General features: G+C 38.3%; 1 protein-coding gene across 1 annotated transcript; it reads right to left on the reverse strand.

Moving 5' to 3' along the window:
- Window positions 1-4,981: 4,981 nt before the first annotated feature.
- LOC139120862 (uncharacterized) lies at window positions 4,982-15,278 on the reverse strand. The gene is made up of 2 exons (XM_070685481.1): window positions 13,734-15,278; window positions 4,982-6,916 (listed from the first exon to the last, which is right to left on the reverse strand). Exons 1-2 carry the CDS (start codon window positions 13,978-13,980, stop codon window positions 6,183-6,185), a joined length of 981 nt encoding a protein of 326 aa, XP_070541582.1. The 5' UTR covers window positions 13,981-15,278; the 3' UTR covers window positions 4,982-6,182.
- Between the last annotated feature and the right edge of the window lie 5,585 nt (window positions 15,279-20,863).

Below are 20,863 nucleotides of genomic sequence, written 5' to 3' on the forward strand. Positions count from 1 at the left end.
ACGCCATTAAGTACACATCAAAGACATATCAATCTTGGGGAAAAGACCTTAACTGAAAGCAAACTTAGTTTAGAAAAACTTGCAAATCATTAAGGGAATTAACAATGACATCCATCTTATGGGGTCCCTTTGTAGGTCAAATATTGGGCCAAAATAAATTATTTGAATCGAAAACTGTTGAGAAAGCCTTCCAATCTATATTTGATGAAATTTCACTTCACAACTTGAACACAGGATCAGACATCACAAGTCATCGCTGATGACACACTCCCCGCTCACACCATTAATTGACATGCACATGCACACTACAATAATGTCTGTGTGCCAAGTTTGAACGAAATCTGTTCAGCGATCGTTGAGTTATGGTTCAAAAACATGAAAAATCGCAAAAAAAACCAGGTGGCGATATTGGATTGTATTGTGAAATAAATTGACGTGCATATATATGCCACAGTACTTTATCTGTGTACCTACATTTAACAAAATTGGTTCATACTAGATACTAGGGATACTAGAGTTATGGTTCAAAGACATGAAAAAATCACAACAAAATGGCCGCCATTTTGGATTGTATCGCAAAATAAAGTGATTTGCATACGTATGCCACGGTACTTTATCCTTGCACAAAGTTTGAAAAAAATCGGCTCAGGGGTGACAGAGAAATGGCTGCTGACGGATGGACGGACGGATGGACAGGATCCAATCTATAAGTCCCCGCCGGACTGCGTCCGCAGGGACTAAAAATCCGGTTAAATTTCTACATTCCACTGACATCATATTTTGGAAGAAATCTGAAGTGGCTGACAAATGCTTCCAAATGAAGAAAACAAACCTGTCTCAATTGATTAAAATATTTATTGAAAATAACACAAAATTTGTGAAATCAACATGCAATAATGGATTAACTAAAATTCCACAATTTCAAATCAACAAGATTCATGCTATGATATTCAATATTTTCCCTCCATGAAGAACACAATATGTCACCACATCACTTGCAACAATCTGTTGCAGATGGACCTGCATTCCCATATCTCAGTATCATTGAATATTTTCATCTGACAAGTCTTTTTGTCTTTGTTGAACGATAGATGGAAGAGTTTCATGGCATTTTGTACTAAAGCCAACAGGGAAGGGTCATACTTTGACATCACTGTTGGTACAACACAATGGCTCAACTTGATGCATCAAGGCTTGAACAGACAAATCAATATGATTACATAAGAATCACATATTCCTTCTGTCCTTGTAAAATTTCAATACAGTCACGTTTCCACGTTTGAGGTCATTGCTATTTACATTTCATTCAGATACTAATTTGGCACCTGATCAAATTTTACGGACAGAATGGGAAAATCAATAAAATGAACCACACTGTAAACAATTTAGACCAAATCTATTCCATACTCAAGGCTACAATATTGATAAGTACAAGTGTGTTGAAAGGGCCAGTGACTATAACTTCTGATGATTTTTTCCTTTACTTTTGTTTGCAATGTCAACTACAATTCTTGTGCTACTCCTGAAAGTATGTTTAACACCTACTATTCAGTTTATCACAAAGCATCTATATGTGTAAAATGTACTGTTTATCTGAATTTTGGTTGGACCAAAATTCACTTGTAAACAATACCAATGCAGTCTACACATGTACAGGTTGAGTTGACAAGCTGAGCATGTATCTCAACATGCTTTGGGGAGTAGAACGGTAAACTGCAGCTGACATTAAAAACAAAACAATGAAAGATCCATCAAATGTTTCAGTTACTGGCCCTGTAACTTAACACTGAGCAGAAACAATGCTCTTCTACCGGTAATAAAATAAGGGACAAAAAACTGATCATCTTGACATATTCATGGAGGTACAATGTAGGAAGGGACTATTACCTCCATGGCATATGTGATATCATCCACAATTTCTTGTTTGTTGTTTCACTTAGCCAGCCACCAACTGTGATCACCTGTGAAGTTTAGTCTATGTATTTACAATTTTACAATATATTCTTAAATATACAACAGAATGCAATATCTCTACTGGATACATATAAAACAGCAGTGTAAATGAGGAATTTGAAGCTGTACCTGTTGATACATCATGGTGTTCAAGCTATAGTTACAATTCCCGATTCTCCCATAAGTTTTTATTTTCATTGCTAATTACATGGCAATAGTCCTTTGCATTTATTTGAAAGTTTTATCAAGTCAATAAATTTGTTTTGAGATAAAGCTGACCAAAAACTACCCCTTCAAATAGTTCAATGTTTTGTTTACAATGTGGGTCATTTACCCATGATGCATCACTTCATTAAGTCACTGGAGGGCCTGTGATTACATCGACCATGCCAGGGCTTCATCAGGGTATCAATGATCTTCACCACTGCATCAAGTAATGCTTCAACACTACACTACCTGTAATGGATTCCATACAGTTAATGTACCAAGGCAGTACATACACCAACAAAGGTCATAGCTCATGTATAGATACAATACATGATTGCATTGAATACACTGGTACCTCATAAGTTAGGTGACAGCATTTACGAGATTGACAAGAGTGTGATTGGCATTTCATCTACTTGCGTTACATGCAAGCACACTGGCATGTAAGTCCACATCATATTCTTAGGGCAAGATTATCGCCACATCACTTTTGAAATGAATCCATTTTTCGTTACAAATATGGATCAAATACGAGTGGTTTTTCCTTCACTGTTAACTGGATCATTAAAAGAATAAGTTTAGATTGAACAATGAGACACTTGATAATACTGTGACTAAGACATGGAAACCACTGTATTCCATGCTGGTATCATTGGGAGGTCTTTCAAGGTAACAACTCTCTTTCAATTTTGCTGTCCTAATACGTTATTATGGACACACAACTTCATATGTTGCTTTTCAAGTACGATCATAAATTGTTAGTTTCTAAGCTTTTGAACATGGATGAGGGAGATAATTCTCTGTTGCACACTGGATATTCATCAGTGATAGCTGTATATTAAAAATTAACATGATCCTCACCTGATAGACCAGTGACCAAAGTTAATTAGATTTACAAAAACCAACACTTCAGTTCCAATGAATAGAAAGTTTTGATTTTGCAAGTCTTCTTGTCAAGTATTTTTCCACTGTCTGAAAAGTCATGGATTCAGCTACTGTATGTTGTAGCGTATATTGTCATATGCCTCTGCATGACACTGAAGGTCCAGTTTGGCTGCATGTTCATTTTCTTACAGCATTTGGATATACCATGACTTGGGAAGGTCCTGCTACAGTTTTGTCTAAGCATTGCCACATTTACAATTAACAAAGCCCAAATACTTATGACATTATTTTCAAGATTTTACTTTCAAACTACCACTAGTCAATGTAGATGAACTTAACTTACTGGTGGGTATGAATACACAAAATAATTATTAAACAGATGCTGCATTCATTTATTACAAAATTGTTGTGTTGGATTGCCTATTTGACATCGGCATGAAAAACCCAACTTAGAACTGATAAGAAGTAGCATGACATCACAACAGTAGAGTATGAATTGACGAAGGTGAAACAAGTATACTGGGAAGCCCTATGGTCAGCTACAGTCACGGTTTAGACACCTTTGTACCAAGTAAGGTAGTCTACGGCAGTGAGTTGACTTAGATGGGCACAGTGAGAACTTTCCCTAATTGCAACTCAAATTGTTTTAGTGAATTTCCCTATTCCTCATTATCTATGCTCACTACTGACTCAACATTAAAGCCGCACTTTTCAATCCCAGGTTATCGCATTAATGGAGTTCTGCTGCCAGTCAAATACTTGGCCATCACGATGTTTGATTTCTATACCATTAATTACTCAAACTGATCTCAATCTTTTGTCACCTTTTGCTAATCCTGCAAACAGAGTTTGTACAAGCATTTGATTGATGGTTAGTTCAAATCGCCAACGGTCATTGATTCTCCACCACAAACGCTCGAATTTCCTAAAAAATTGTCTTCCAGACTTTGAATATAACCACAGAGTTCGATCGGCAGCAACTTCGCGCTGACCGCTTGGCAGTCTGTACGCGTTTTGCGGCCGGGAAAAACTAAAAAGTGGCATTTTCTGGAGCGTGTGCCCACGTGTTGCTTGTTTGGTGTCCACTTACACAATGAACGCCACCACAGCTTCGCGTCCTTTTAAAGGGAGGCTCCGGCTTTAAGTCATATGCATTGATTAATTCATGATATTATTTTATATGTTATGTAGACAGCAAAACTTTTCAATGTTTCTCTCAAAAATTGAATTGAGTAAACCAATTGCTTGATATATGAACGTGGGCACACATTTACACCAAACAATTTTTCAAGTATTATATACAGCACATGCCAAAAAATTTCTCCACAAATCACTATTGATAATCATATAATTGACAAAGATAGGAAGTCCTTTGTGGTTGAAAATGAACAACTTGGGGAGCCTTTATTCCTTGATAAGCATGTTTGTAAATGTAAAATGTATTTGGTGATTTCAAAGGAAGCACTTTTTAAGTGCTTGCAAGTAGGCAGTTTACCAGTACACTGAACTGGTTACATTTTAGTCAAATTGGTCTGCTTCAATGTTGTGTTATCAATTCACAGTTGGTTTTACCTACCAATTTCAGAAAACCAATTGCAACACATCATCCGCCTTGACTGCGAAAATCCCAAAATTTTGGGGTGATTTAAAATATATAAGAGACGATTGAAATATCTTACCGTGGAAAAATTAATGCTCAAAGTTGCAGCTTTTGGGACTAAATTCAATATTTGGCTATTTAGTCTTGTGTATCAAATTACAATTTTTATCAAAAATCTTAAAGATCCTCACCTGATAAACCAGTGATCAAAGTTACACTATGACATTCCTCTATCATTAGTATCATAATTTAAAAATACATCTTTTTCCCATGATACTTTGAATGTGAACCAAAAACAATGTCTCTGCATTGTTGGCAAATGAACAGATACATGTATTTTCAAATACACCATACTGACCATCGAATATGGTTGTTTATTACACCTTGCCTATAGTACAGATCTCGTGATTGGCTAAAAGTCCACCACCTGACATTCAAAAACAAGTGATATAACATGGTTCAATTTGCTATTACTCGATTCTTGCCCACTATGCGCTAGCCATTCGAAAATAAGTTCAAAGTGCACACACACATCATAGTATACAGGCGCCAGGAACTCTTCTACGAGATATATAAAATGCGTCATTTGAAAATTTGCACATCATTTCAACATGTCCTTCAATGCGCACAGTACAAATACTGGATTTTGTGATGATTTCAAATGTTCAGTGTAATAAAATTAATGACACATGAAGATCAGGCAATATCACAATTTGTGGCCTACCTTCAGGCTGGTGATCCTGACCATCCCTTGGGCAGGCCACAAATCGTGAGATTGTCCTCACTGTCATGTGTTATCATTTAATTACTAATCCCTTTGTCACAACATCCCAGGTGATCAACATATTGCTGTTTTGAAAGTTGTTTGACTTACAGTGTCTACCTATAAAAGAACTTGCCTTTGACAATGTCCAAGTTGAGAATAGAACGCCATGAGGTGTAAAGATTTGAAAAATAGGCACTGAGCACACTTCGTGAGATTGTACTTTCGCATTTGAGATATTTTGTTATTAGTCACCTGTAAAATCAGTGGTTTTCTCAGATACACATATGTCCATTATATTTCCCAAGTTACACATATGTCCATTATATTTCTCAGATAGACATATGTCCATTATTTTTCTCAGATACACATATGTCCATTATATTTCCCAAGTTACAAAATTAATTGCTATATTTTATAAGCATTGCTGTAAAATCTATGACACATAAATATTAATGTAATCATTAAAGAGACACATACTGACAATGTCTTGCTTCATTTTGCAAATAACCAAATACTACATGCCATGTAAATCCTTTACAGCAGCAAGTTGTGTATTTTGAGATTGTAAATCATGAAGTATGCAAATCATGAATGAGAACTTAAACACAGTTCCTAACAAGATTGACTGTGATGTAATTAATTACATGGATTGTACATTAACTTGTTTTCCTTGAAATATAAAACCATACTATATTTTGATATTTTGTGATATTGAAAAAACAAAATAGAAAATTAATACATTAACAATGATTATAGACAGAATACACTTTGTTATGATAGAGGCCAGACTTGTTTGGGTCCTTTCCACTCACATAAACCCCACATCAAACCTTTCTCACGTTCCATTCTGTATCCAAGACAGTGGGAGACGTATCGTACATTATTAACAATGCGGTCTCGATTACGATGCTGATGACCATGAACATGAACTTTTGACCCTAATTGTCGTATTTGGGTTTCTAATACTTTGCATCCTGCAAAACGAGTGAAGTTGAAGCCTGGAAAAGCACCCTGACGCTGCAATTTCATTTCAGGTAGCGACAACAATTGACGTTCCTTGACAACAGCCTCATCTTCCTCCTTAGTAGGTAAAACAAGATCAATCCTTGGTAGAAAATGACTGAAACTAATCACGGGAACATCATACTGCTTTATGTGCTCTTCATTAAGCTTGGCAAAATATTTAGATCTTGAGGTATCTAATTTTGGCCAGATGCAGAAGTGATTATCCATCCACATTTTATTCATTTTTTCCTTGTCTTCTGGTTCTGGACCACAGTGATACAAGGAATCATCCAGATCTTCCTCGGGTGTTGAATACCAGGAATATAACGGAACAATGATGATATCTTGCCCTTCTCCTGTGGTCATTCTCTTTGGTTTTGTGTAGACATCTATTACTTCACACATAGTTATAATCTCATTGAATTTCTTGATAGAATCCATACTGCCAGTATTGGCGCTGGCTCTCTGGGACTCTTTTCTCACCCACAGCTCATGGTTACCTTGGATGAAGTAAATCACGTCAGTATTGAAGATTAAAGATATGAATAAAGTAGACATATACACATTCAGTCATTATTAAATGAACAGAGAAAGAAACAGTCGTAAATATTGTATATACAGGTATTGACAAAAACTTTAATTACCATAGTTACATGGATTTTCAAAGCTGATTGGACAACTCATCTTTCAATTTAAATATCACAATAGTCACGGCCTTACAAAATATGCAGAAAATGAAGATAATTAATTAGAAATGTGAAAAAAGCAATTTTAATAGATGCTGCAGTGATATAGGTCTTCCTAGACTGGGTAATTTGAATGAGATTTGTATCTGAGATTTTAGAGATATAACAAAGTAGTTGCCGGGTGGCTCTGGTTGTGTAGGTTGATATGAATATCTATGGGTTTCATAATAGGCACAAGACCACTAATTAATTTCCCATAGGCCACCATAGTAGCGTTGAGCTCAAGTTCCTATTTTAAAAAATTCATCGGCAAGAATGCTCTTGACAGGTGTTAAGTTAATATCAGCTTGACTACTGATTAATTTTTCATGTGGGCAAGGCCATGGAAATTTTGAGTAAGCAATGATTAAAAATAGCGCCCTCAGTGGTGTTTTTTTGACAAAATTAAGGCTCATTGTTATGTCTGCACTATTTTTCACATTAACTACCTTCGTGGGTAAAGAACCCAGAAGTGAATTAGTGGTCTTGTGCCAATATAGTGAACCTTAATTGGACAAACGTGCACAATTTAAACACCAATGAATGTACTGGTGAATCTGACTCAAATATTTAAATAAAAGACAATTTACCCTGACACTTCAATTGCTTCACCTGCCTCAACTCATAGGCCCTGTGGCAGCAATTTTCGTCGCATTTGTACCAAGCCATATGACATAAAAACACTCCTGGCAAACAAATTTTGTTTCCCAAACACTCAAATCAGAATACTTTTGCGATTGCTTCATAGTGTTCTTCAGTTCTACAGTTATGTTTATTTCTTTTTTTGTTTAGCGCGATTATTAAGTATGGCAAACGGAAAATGCAATGTGGGCGTGTCCCCAAACCCTCTCCAGTTGACTTTTTTCGGCTTTCCTAAGTTTGCCTGATGTCGTATCTTATAACACTGATAACAGAAAGTAAGTCATTCACACCTTCAGGGAGTAAGCTTTACTTCTAGGGTTTTGGCTTGCATAATTAGTATCATACTCTCGCAACACTTGCAAAATGCGATATTGAATGAGGTGAAAAATTCTATCAAAACAATTCTCCACACTTGCAAACAAGATCAATAGAAAGATAGGTGGCAGGGGAGGATAGATTCCAGCTATTCTGCCTGCCATCTATCTTTCCATTGCAGTCTTAAATGAGTAAGAATAGGTGGCAATGGTAGAATAGGTGGCAGGGGAGGATAGAGGGCAGCTACCATGCCAGCTATTCTGCCTGCCATCTATCCTTCCATTGCAGTCTTAAATGTGTAAATTGTAGAGAGATTTATAGAATTCGTAGAGTAGGTGGCAATGGTAGAATATATGGCAATGGAAAGATAGGTGGCTGGGGAGGGTGGCAGCTACTCTGCCAGCTATTCCGCCTGCCATCTATCATTCCATTGCAGTCTTAAATGACTGAATCGTAGGGAGATATAATAGCACTGGTAGAATAGGTGGCAATGGTAGAATAGGTGGCAATGGTAGAATAGGTGGCAATGGTAGAATAGGTGGTGATGGAAAGATAGGTGGCAGGGGAGCAAAGATGGCAGCTACCATGCCAGCTATTCTGCCTGCCATCTATCCTTCCATAGCAGTCTTAAATGTGTAAATTGTAAGGAGATATATAGAATTCGTAGAATTGGTGGCAATGGTAGAATACCAAGTACAAATTGCGTGTTCACACAGACAAAGAACAGCACAAGAGATGCAAAAAGGGGAAGTAAAATAAAATGACACTTATGCAGTAAACGGCTCTGTTAGTACTCATATTTGATTGATTACTTTAATTGTCATGTGGCGAGGGGAATACATCTTTAGTAGCTATAGCAAAATGCAACATTGTACTCTTAGGCAGACATGAACATTTCGCACTTTTGAAGTTTCGTTTTGGGGAGGGGGAGGGGGTTTTGATCTAAACAAAGGAATTCCGTTTCTTGAACTTCTGCGACAATCTGAGACAGTCCCTTAGATTAACAATGCTTCCACTTGTTTTGCATCTTCTTGGAACATCATTCGTGCAACAGATACTATCCTCCAATTTGCATAAATCTCAAGATGGTTGATCAGGCGTCTCTTCGCCAGGTGTAGAGAGGAAATATTATCAAACAGACACAGTGTTTCATAATAGCAATTGCTTACACCATGTGCTATCTTTGTGTAAACCTTTTTGACATGCAAAAATTTCAGAAACTTTTTTGAATGAATTCTATTTTGCATACCTTGATATTGAATTAATGATTGACCTTATTTAGTCCTTTGGTGTACACTTTTTTCTTACCGATGAAACATTTACAACTTGTAAGATTGAAGCTATCAATGTGCATTTTATATCCCACTGCATTTGTAACTAGCTAGGGATACTCCAAAGGGTAAAGCTGCTACAATTTTCCACTAATCCTTCATGAAGAAAATGACGCGTCCCTAATACTGGTACATGTACATGTATGTGCAAATCTTATCACAATGTGAAAGTAATGTGTAATCAGATCACTTAGTGAAACTGATGAGAAGTCATACAAGAAAATTAATGGTGCTGACGCAGTTAACTCAGTCAGTCAAATTTATGTACACTCCAATAACTAAGCTACCGTGATGTGCAGTCAAGTCACTAAGTGACTTTAACCCTTTTCCTGCCAAGTCCATATTTCACCACCAGGTCAAGATGGTTTAAATTAATGAAACACAACATATTCCATATGGTGTATTTTAACATAATACTGTACATTTGAAGGCTGATGAAAATATAAATACTGTAAACTTAATTTTTTTGGACCACAGATGCTATAACATACCAAGCCAAGGGGGTAAAAATACGCCATGTTTGGGCTCAATACCGCTTTTTACTGACTTGGCTGATGGGGAAGTAATAGTCTTAACCCTTTTCCTGCCAGACAGTATTTAGACTATTACTTCCCAATCAGCCAAGTCAGTAAAAAGCGGTATTGAGCCCAAACATGACGTATTTTCACCCGCTTGGCTTGGTATGTTATAGCATCTTTAGTCCAAAAAAATCAAGTTTACAGTATTTATGTTTTCAATAGCCTTCAAATGTACAGTATTATGTTAAAATACACCATATGGAATATGTTGTGTTTCATTAATTTTAACCATCTTGACCTGATGGTGAAATATGGACTTGGCAGGAATAGTCTTAATACTGTCTGACAGGAAAAGGGTTAATGTATACATGTAGTCAACTCAGCCATGCAGTCACGCTGATGGGCAGGTGATACTGATAAACAGTCAAGTCACTAAGTGATGGTGATGTGCTGTCAAATCACAAAGTGACAGTGATGTGCCGTCAAATCACTTAGTGACACTGATATGCAGTCAAGTCAACAAGTGACATTGAGTCACTTAGTGATACTAATATGCAGAAACTCAGTCAGTAATACTGATCAATGCCCAGTCAAATCACTTAGTTACACTGATATGCAGTCAAGTCACTAGGTGACACCAATGTGCAGTCAAGTCACTAGGGGACACAGATGTGCAGTCAAGTCACTAGGGGACACCGATATGCAGACAAGTCACTTAGTGGCACAGATGTGCAGTCAATTTACCAGGTGTGCAGTTGAGTCACTATGTGACAGATGTTTAGACAAGTCACTTCATGACACAGATGTGCATTCACTTGGTTCAAGTCTGTGATTTGTGAATGTTTGAGTTGGGTGAATGCGATGATTTGTGTTCTGTTTTAATGTGAAATGCGTGAGTGGGGTGATAGTGATTAGTGGGATGAACGCTACACAGGGGAGTTTATCCCAAAAATCACAGACTTTGCTTTCTTGCACAATCTGCATTGCTATAAATTATGGATGAGATGACATTTGTATTTACTGATCTATTATTCATAAGATGACATCATCGTATTTGGCATATTGGTAGGAGTTACCACTCGATCCCCAAAGATATGTGCATAAACCTCACATGGCGTTGTTGATAAATGTTGAGTCGGATCACTCCCACTGAAGTCAGCACGACCTCTGTTCATGACCAAAAACGTAATTGAACAAGCCTTCCACTACACAGGTCATATCGACTTTCTGATCGCTGATGTACACAGCTTTCAGTCCTCTTTCGTTCAACTTCTGGCTTGCTCCTTCATTGAGCAATATGTGGAGGAGATTTCAATAGGTACATGTGCATGTTTAGCCTATTCTCTTACCATGGAGCTCCATGTTCTTACATGTCCAAAGCGATGAAAATCAGAACAATGTGGGTCAACGCCGTACGTCAGTGATTTACCACTGCCAGTTGATGTGCAGACAAACACGCAATTTTCCTGAATATGACTTTCGACAACTTTTCTCTTGTGAGCTCGCATGATTTGCGATGGTCGACCGATCAGTCTTAAAATGCGGTCAATGTGCGAACTTAATGCCATATTTGCTAAGCGTGTGGTACTCAATGTGGAGGCATTCTTCTTATTGGCCAGAATACCCAGGAGAGGGCTCTCAATCATTTTGTACATCACTGTGTACACAGTCCGTCTAGCCGCTGGTACTGTGCAAGAAGTCAAAGCCGGTGAATCCAGCAGAAACTAACTCACTACTGCGCAGACTCAAAGGTAACGCATTCAATTACTCGGTAAAACCTGGCCTGCCAAATTCCAAATAGGTTTGTATGAAATACATGTAGGTGAGACAGAAGAGAAACTAGTACAAATAATTTAAATTTTTAGAAATTCACTGACTTAAACCAAGTCTAAGATGTGCAGTCAAGTCACTTAATGTGACACTGATGTGGAGTCAAGTGACTTAGTGACACTGATGTGCAGTCAACTCACTGGGTGACATTGTGCAGTCATGTTACTATATGGGACACTGATGTGCAGTCAAGTCACGGGGTGACATTGTGCAGTCATGTCACTATATGGGACACTGATGTGCAGTCAACTTACTGGGTGACATTGTGCAGTCATGTTACTATATGGGACACTGATGTGCAGTCAACTCACTGGGTGACATTGTGCAGTCATGTTACTATATGGGACACTGATGTGCAGTCAAGTCACGGGGTGACACTGATGTGCAGTTGAGTCACTAAGTGACACAGGTGTGCAGTTGAGTCACTAAGTGACACCACAGTCCCTCCACACATGCGTGGAAGGATTCAGTGGTGACACAGATATGCAGTCAAGTCAATTTGACTTACATGCAGTCATGTCATTTAGTGTTACCATAATGAAACGGGAGTGAAGTAACAATATTTTGTGATTTATTGTTCCAAATTCGAATGCCCATCTTCTACTTGACAGTTTCTGTACATAACTGCTGATCGCAGTACTACAAAACATTTTTCCACTCGGAATTTCAATGAAAAAGATACAGATTAGCATTAACCACTAGAGCACAGACAAAATGTTTAAGATTACAAAGTTGGTAAGTCCCTATCAATATCCTTTGCAATGCCATCCCCCTACAATAACTGCCAGGAAGTTCAACTCGTGGTTTATGCCGCTGCGTCCTGCTGCTTCAGAGTGTACGTGTTATCTTCACTCAGTCTCCCTCTACTTCCCTAACTCTGTGCATTTTTGCTTATTAATAACGATTATGTGTTGTTCATTTATTTAAATCCCAATCAGCAATTACAGATGTATTATTTGCAACATTCCACATGAATATATCACTGCAGACTATCACACTTTGTGGCCTGCTGCAACTTGCAGTTCCAACCACAATGAAATCTTCATACGTATGTCATTTAACCTCCTCAAGTTTGATCATGATCAGCTGAAGCAGTCCAGCATCCCATGCCCATCACTTAGTCTCATTGTAAGCCTCAATTTTTTGAACTATCTTAGGTTAACGTTGTACACAGACTGGATTTGTTTTCATCTCATCTGTGATATTTTCACAGAAAAGCCTTTATTGGAAGACTATACAGGAAATATTTGTTACTGAGAGAACAATGAATGAACTTTTCAATAAGCATTTAAATTTGAAATGAAATTTATCCTGATTTCTTGATTGAAATTTATCCAGATTTCTTGTGGGGAAGCCCTAGCTGACATCTCCTTGTCATTTTAAACACTTGCATTGATTTTCTCTCTCTTTCATGTACATATTACCTTTCTGAATATAAAATTCAACAGAAAATATATTTAAGATGGTATGCATATCATGGACAGATATTCAGATTCTCAAATTTTACTAATTACAATTCTTTTCTGATTTATCACTTGTTGAGGCTTGAAGCACTTGGCGTAAGAAAAAATATCACCATCTTAGTTTTTCGAAAATTATTTTTTTCCATTTCATACTAGGATGGCAAGCAACCATTTTGAATTCAAATATTGGCAAATGTTAGGTAATTTACACGTTTCTTTAGCAGTACCTAACTTGCACGATGACTATATAGATTTTGTTTCTCAATGATTTGGTAAGAGAATTTGTTGAAATGTTCATCGAGGAAAGTTTTAAGAAGTGCGTAAACATGTACTGCCCTGGACAGTCATAATTCTGGTCCATAGTCGCTTGTGGTTCGATTATGGCCCCTGCACGGAGCTCTAAACGGACGGCCCCTGTTCAGTTCTGTAGCTGCAGTAATGTAGCTCGAGGTTTTGCCTGGGTATTTGGGTCGGACAAGAAACCCGTACCTACCTGGAACATAGAAGACAGTGTCGAACTTCTTCTTCAGCATTAGCAGAGTGGATTTCAACAGTGGTAGGCTATCGGTTACATCACCGGCAACGATTAGGATATCGTTTTCGTAGCTCTCTGACCAATTTTCTACCCATTTTAAGTTTTCGGGGTGATCTACATGTAAATCGGAAATGGCAAATACTCGCCTCGTCATCCTCAATCCACACAGTACGTTACAACTAAAACAGAGAAAATTTGTTCGCATATCAAACAGGATCTAAAACAGGATATGTGCACTATTCTTGATCGTCCGCATTTCGTAAGGTCTCAGCATGCACCACGGAAGGGATTGTGGTCTCAGTCATACCAGCAAGTTTCTGGCACAGAGCGTAAAGTTGGCGTCATCCTCATCCTCATCCTCAGCCTCAGGTGACCTTTCTAGCTGACGCTGAAAATGACGCTGCTCAGCGTCAGCTTCAGCGTCGTATCCGAAGATTGCCGAAGTTACGCTACCCGATGACGGATAAATGATAAAATTCGCCCATAACTTAAGAAAATAACAACTCCATTCTTTCTCAACTTTCTTTTGAATCGTTAAACTGGTTCGCAGGTAATTTTTAATCGTTAGAATATCTCATACAGGCTAGTTTATTGGAAATGTTCGTAATTTTCAGTCCATGGATCCGTAGATGTGTTTGTTGGTATCCTCTCAACTCTTGCGTTAAGATTTTCCAAAAATTGGTGCAAAAAGGTATACATGGTCCGAAATTTGTAAAAATCGCCACTATGAGAGGCGATATGAAAGCCCTAATTATTCAGAGGATATATAAAACAATTAACTTGTAGAACTATGACTTGAGGCCTGAAAAGTCAACGCCACCTTTGAACTTTACATTGAAATTAAGGGCTAAGAATGCTGCGTTGTAACTACATCGTGAGAAGCAGAGAGTTTACTAAATATTATGAAATACAAACCCAACTGTGTTTTGATTAACATTTACAGTGATATGAAACTTGGAGCACATTTTTAAAGTCGTTTTTACACTTACTATTCCATCAGACGCATTCGGGAATAATCGGATCTGACGCCGGTGAAGCTGACGCTGTAGCGTCATCCTCATCCTCATTTTCGCGTGACCCCCGAGGCTGAGGATGAGTATGAGTATGACCAGGGGTGAGCAAATCCAGTGGTCCGAGGTCCGGGACCATCGATTTTTTGCCGCGGACCATTAGTTTTTCACTTTGTCTGGTCCGACGGACCAGTAGATAATCAAAAAATAACAGATACAAAAAGATAGCAAAGTGCGCAATCCGATACCCGCAAGCGTGTACACAACGTTGCCAGTCCTGCACTGCCATCATTCTCGGGTCATATTTGGTATCAGGTGACTTCCACTGCCACTTACATCATCTTTCACGCAACAGGGTCAATAGGGGTACCCAGTATTGCTGAATTGACTTGTAGTTGCCGATCATGCTGTTTCTATAGACAGTACCGTACAGTAATTGAATAGAGCTCACACAGCAGTGGTCGATCGTCTGCTGCATTGAGTCAACTTTGTTCTGCATAAAGAGCAGGTTCTTTGAATGACTATTGTTACGTGCAGAGAAAACGAACAAAAGGGTGAACTCAGCAGTTTCCGTTTAAACAAAATTTATTACGAAAACAAAACTAATTGCTAAGTTAGGGACAGAGTACAAGCTTTAAAAGTGTACAGACTACTTATCTCAGCTGGGACGGCAAAGCTCCAGTCTCAGAGTTGTAACAGTCAGTCGGATGAATGAACAGTCCTTTGGCTTGCAGGCTTGAAGCTGCACAAAGTCCACAGTATAAATCCAGCGTTGACAGTGAAGGTCTTGAAAAGTCTTGAGAATGACTACTGCTGGAGTTTAGTAACACACAAGAGACACGATCCCAAAAGTCTGACTGGAAGCTGAGCACGTCCCTTTTATAAAGGCATATAAGAACAATCTAGAACTTTTATTGACATGCTAATTACTGTTCTAAAATTATCTCCCTTACACAACTAATCAACTTTCCAGAACATTCCAAACATGACTAATTGAATTCAAGGTTGTGAGGTCATTGAGGGTAGTGACCTTGAGAATGTTCTAGACTAATTGAACTCAGGTCATGATGAGTGTGGGGGGAAATGACCTACATAACACACCCCCTCTTCAAAAAAGAAAATTTTTCAAAGAAAAATCTTTCTTTTACAAATGTAATCTTGAAAAGGATTTAAGTACTCAAATTTTGTTTTACTCTAAAGTAAAATTTCTTGAAAGTGAACAACAATAAAATTTCTTGAAAGTGAACAACAATAATTTCTAAATACGAGAGAGACAGTCTGCAATTAAATTGTCTCTGCCTTTGATATGTCTAATGTCAAGATTAAACTCCTGTAACATTAAACTCCATCTTAGCAATCTCTGATTTTTGCCTTTAAATTTCTGCAGAAAAACAAGAGGGTTGTGATCAATATAAACCACTATTGGCTGATTTGAAGAAGTAACATAAACTTCAAAATGCTGTAAAGCTAATATCAAAGATAAACACTCTTTTCCATTGTAGAGTAGTTTCTCTGGGATTTGTTAAATTTGCGTGAAAATAGCAAACAGGATGATCTACACCATGACTATCCTCTTGCAATAAAACAGCACCAGCAGCCGTATCACTAGCATCTACAGCTAATTTGAATGGCAAAGTGAAATCTGGTGCAGACAACACTGGAGCACTTTGAAGTATGGCTTTAAGTGTATCAAATGCCTGTTGGCATTGCTCTGACCAAACAAACTTTACTTTCTTTTTAAGTAAGTTAGTCAAAGGCTCAGTAATTGCGGAGAAATTTGGACAGAATTTTCTGTAGTAACCAGCCATACCGAGAAAGCGCATCAGTTGTCGTTTGCAGTTTGGTATGGGAAAACTTGAAATGGCACTGATTTTAGCATCAACAGGTTTTACCTCACCCTGTCCTACAGTATGTCCGAGGTAAGTTACCCTCGCCCAACCAAACTCAGATTTGGCAAGGTTGACAGTCAACATTGCTTTACTCAGTCTCTCGAAGAACTTCCGCATGAGCTTAATGTGTTCCTCCCAGGTGTCACTATACAGGATGACGTCGTCAACGTAAGCTGCACACCCGTCTAGCCCGGATATGACGTCGTTGATCATCCGTTGGAACGTTGCCGGAGAGTTCTTCATTCCAAATGGCATCACCTTGTACTGGAACAATCCGTCTGGTGTAACAAAGGCGGATATTTCACGAGCACGATCCGTCAGAGGGACTTGCCAAAATCCCTTCAGTAGGTCAAATTTTGTCACATACTTGGCTTTTCCCACTCGGTCGATGCAGTCATCAATCCTCGGGATTGGGAAAGTGTCTGTCTTTGTTAAAGTGTTGACCTTCCTAAAGTCCGTGCACATACGATAACTGTGATCTGATTTGGGAACAAGTATGCACGGCGAACTCCAGTTACTTTTACTGGGTTCAATAAAGTCATTGTCCAGCAGGTATTTGACTTCTTCCTGGAGATATTTGCTTTTGTTGGATTCAGTCTGTATGGATGTTGTTTTACAGGCTTACTGTCCCCAACATCAACGTCGTGATAGATGACGTTTGTCCTCGTTGGAACATCTTGAAACAGGTGTTTATATTCGTGGAGCAGTTCTTTCACCTGTTGTTGTTGTTCTGGCTGGAGGTGTGCCAACTTTGTAGACTCCAGCTTCTCCAGGATTTCTGAGTTCTGAAGCTTGACCGAGCCCAGCTTTGAGTTTAGAGTATTTTCACTCAAGTCAGTTTCAGTATCACTATCTTCATAATGGTTTGAACTGACTGCACTGACAGGCTGAGTTATAGTAGGATTATCCCTATCCAAATATGGCTTAAGCATATTTATGTGACATAGCTGTTTTTGTTTTCGCCTGTCAGGTGTTATTATGATGTAATTTAAATCACTCAATTTCTTATCAATTAGGTATGGCCCAAAGTAACGAGCATGGAGTGGTTTGCCAGGAATTGGAAGTAGAACAAGAACTTTTGACCTGGTTCAAACTTCCGTTTTGAGGTGTTTTTATCATATTTGGTTTTCATTGACTGCTGAGATGACTCAAGATTTTCTCTGGCTAATTCACATGCTTTAGAGAGTTTTGTACGAAAATCTGACACATATTGCAAAATATTCAGACAATCATCATCGTCTGATAGGAATTTCTCTTTAACGAGCTTAAGTGGGCCACGGACTGTATGTCCAAATACAAGCTCAAATGGGCTAAAACCAGAGACTCTTGAATTGACTCTCTAACAGCAAAGAGCAGAAAATGAATTCCTTCATCCCACTGCTTCTCTGTGTCAAAACAGTAGGTCCTAATCATGTTTTTCAAAGTTTGATGAAATCGCTCAAGAGCACCCTGACTTTCTGGATGATAGGCGGATGACCTATACTGTTTAATGCCTAGCTGATCCATTACTTGTTGGAAAAATTCCAGACATAAAGTTGGAGCCTTGATCGGACTGGACACATTTAGGGAGGCCGAATAAAGTGAAAAATTTGACTAAAGCTTTCACTATAGTCTTTGTCTTTATGTTTCTCAGTGGTATGGCTTCTGGGAACCGAGTTGATGTACACATAATTGTCAACATGTACTCATTTCCTGATCTTGTTTTTGGTAGGGGCCCAACACAGTCTATTAGTATCCTACTAAATGGTTCTTGAAATGCAGGAATTGGCTGTAAAGGGGCCTTTGGAATGGTTTGATTCGGCTTTCCTACCATTTGACATGTGTGACAAGTTTTACAGAAATGTGCCACATCCTGCCTGAGATTAGGCCAATAAAAGTGACTGAGAATTTTATGATAAGTTTTCCTGACTCCTAAGTGACCAGCCCAGGGCGTTTCATGGGCCAGGCGCAATATTTCAGCATGGTAGGGCTTTGGAACCACAATTTGATGTTTTATAGCCCAATCGTCATCAACCAAAACATCTGGAGGTCTCCATTTACGCATGAGAATACCAGATTTTGTATAATAGGAAACAGAGCTATCTGAAGTTTTACCTTCATCATCTACCCTGTCAAACAAAGACAAAATATCTGGGTCTTTGTGTTGTTCTGCAATGAGATTTGATCTAGAAAATGTCTGACTTTGGTCAGCAGAAGTTTTACTGGAAGTTTCAAATCCACGAGGGATAACGGAATGATCCGTGTCAAACACCTGACTGAGAAAGGTGTCATTTAAGTCAACATCTGTGACATTATTTTTGAGAGTATTTTGATTCTTGGAAGTTTTCTTTGACATGGCTCGAGTAATGGCACATGATGGGAAAAGGCCGGGAATGTCTTCCTCTATTGGCTCTGGATTTTGATCTAAACTAGGATTATCAGTCACAAGTGGATTAGTAATGACCTTGTCCCCAGCAAGGTCGTTTCCAAGAAGAAGGCGAATCCCTTCGAAAGGCAAAAAAGGCCTAATACCTAAAGTCACAGGTCCAGAAACAAAGTCCGAAGACAAATAGACATTATGGAGAGGAACAGGAATGTAGTCATTGCAATCTACCCCCTTAATAAGAACTTTAGAACCTGAAAATGACTTTTCAGAAAACGGCAGGGTATCTGCCAACAAAAGAGACTGGGAAGCCCCGGTATCTCTTAAAATTTTGACAGGGGTAGCGGAAGAGAAATCACTAGAAAGTGATATAAAACCATTATGAATAAATGGCTCGAAAATACCCATAATGCTATCTTGAGAAGAATTGACCTTGACCTCATTAATTGGGGATAAGAGGGGTTTAACCTCAGAAAATGTGTTACACACATTATTAGACTCTAATTGTGTTGATGAAGAAATAAAGCCGGTGGGCTTAGATCCACTTTGACCACTTTGACCTTCACGTTTTCTTTTCAATTTGAAACAATCTGACATTAAATGGCCGTCTTTCTTACAATAATTACAAGAAAGTGTACCAAACTGTTTGTCAGAAGGAGATTGAGACTTGGGATCTGATGATGTGGGAGTGTTACTTGAATTTTGTGAACTGTTGTCATTTGATTTTCTACTGTCCTTTGCGAAATTCTTGGATGAAAAGGAGGAGTTAAATTTACCTGCATTGTTTCTGTATGAAAAGGACTGGGATGGTTTGCTGAGAAATGAAGATTTGTGTGGTCAATGAATAATCATCGGCCAAACGTGCAGCAACCTCTAATGTATCTGCCTTTTGTTCATTGATAAACGTCTTGATGTCACTCCGAATGCACCTCTTAAATTCCTCAATCAAAACAAGTTGTCGTAATTTGTCATAATTCTGACTGACCTTTTCAGAAGAACACCAACGATCAAACAGTTGTTCTTTTGTTCGAGCAAATTCAACGTAAGTTTGATCTTTTACCTTCTCACAATCCCTAAATTTCTGACGGTACGCTTCAGGCACCAACTCATAACCCTTGAGAATTAATTCCTTCACAGAATCATAATTTGAAGCCTGCTCTACTGACAACTGAATGTAAATTTCTCTGGCTTTACCCACCAAAGCACTCTGCAAAAGCATAGACCAGACTCCTTAGGCCAGTTCAGACTCTGAGCAATTTTCTCAAAATGAAGGAAATATTTATCAACATCCTTTTCTTGGAAAGGGGGAACTAACCTGAAATGCTTAGTGATGTCAAACTTGTCTGAAGGGAAGAATTTTCCTGACTGTCCAAGCTCTAAACGTTTTATTTCTACCTGCAATCGCTGTTCTTCTAATCGCAATTCTTTTTCTCTCTGTCTTTCTTCCATTTCTAATCTTTCCTGCCTTTCTTTTTCTTCCATTTGCAATTCTTTTTCTTTCATTTGTAATTCTTTTTCTTTCTGTCTTTCTTCCATTGCTAACTTTTCACGTGCCAAATCTGCCTGTATTTCTAACTCTAATTTTCTGAGTTCAAAGGAAGACTCAGGTTCATAATCTTTTAGGGCAGACTCCCCAAAATGGCCTGAATCAACTAAATGTTTTGCAATCTTGAACTGTATCTCTCGCTTGCGCATAGATCTTTTGACATCTACTTTAAGGAAATTTGCCAGTGCTATGAGGTTGTCTTTTCTGAGGGAATTAAATGTGTCCTGATCAAGGTCCTCCATAAATTCGTCTGGCTTGAATTCCGCCATGATTGAATTTCG

The sequence above is a fragment of the Ptychodera flava genome, chromosome 20, assembly GCF_041260155.1.
Source record: "Ptychodera flava strain L36383 chromosome 20, AS_Pfla_20210202, whole genome shotgun sequence".
Taxonomy (NCBI): Eukaryota; Metazoa; Hemichordata; class Enteropneusta; family Ptychoderidae; genus Ptychodera; species Ptychodera flava.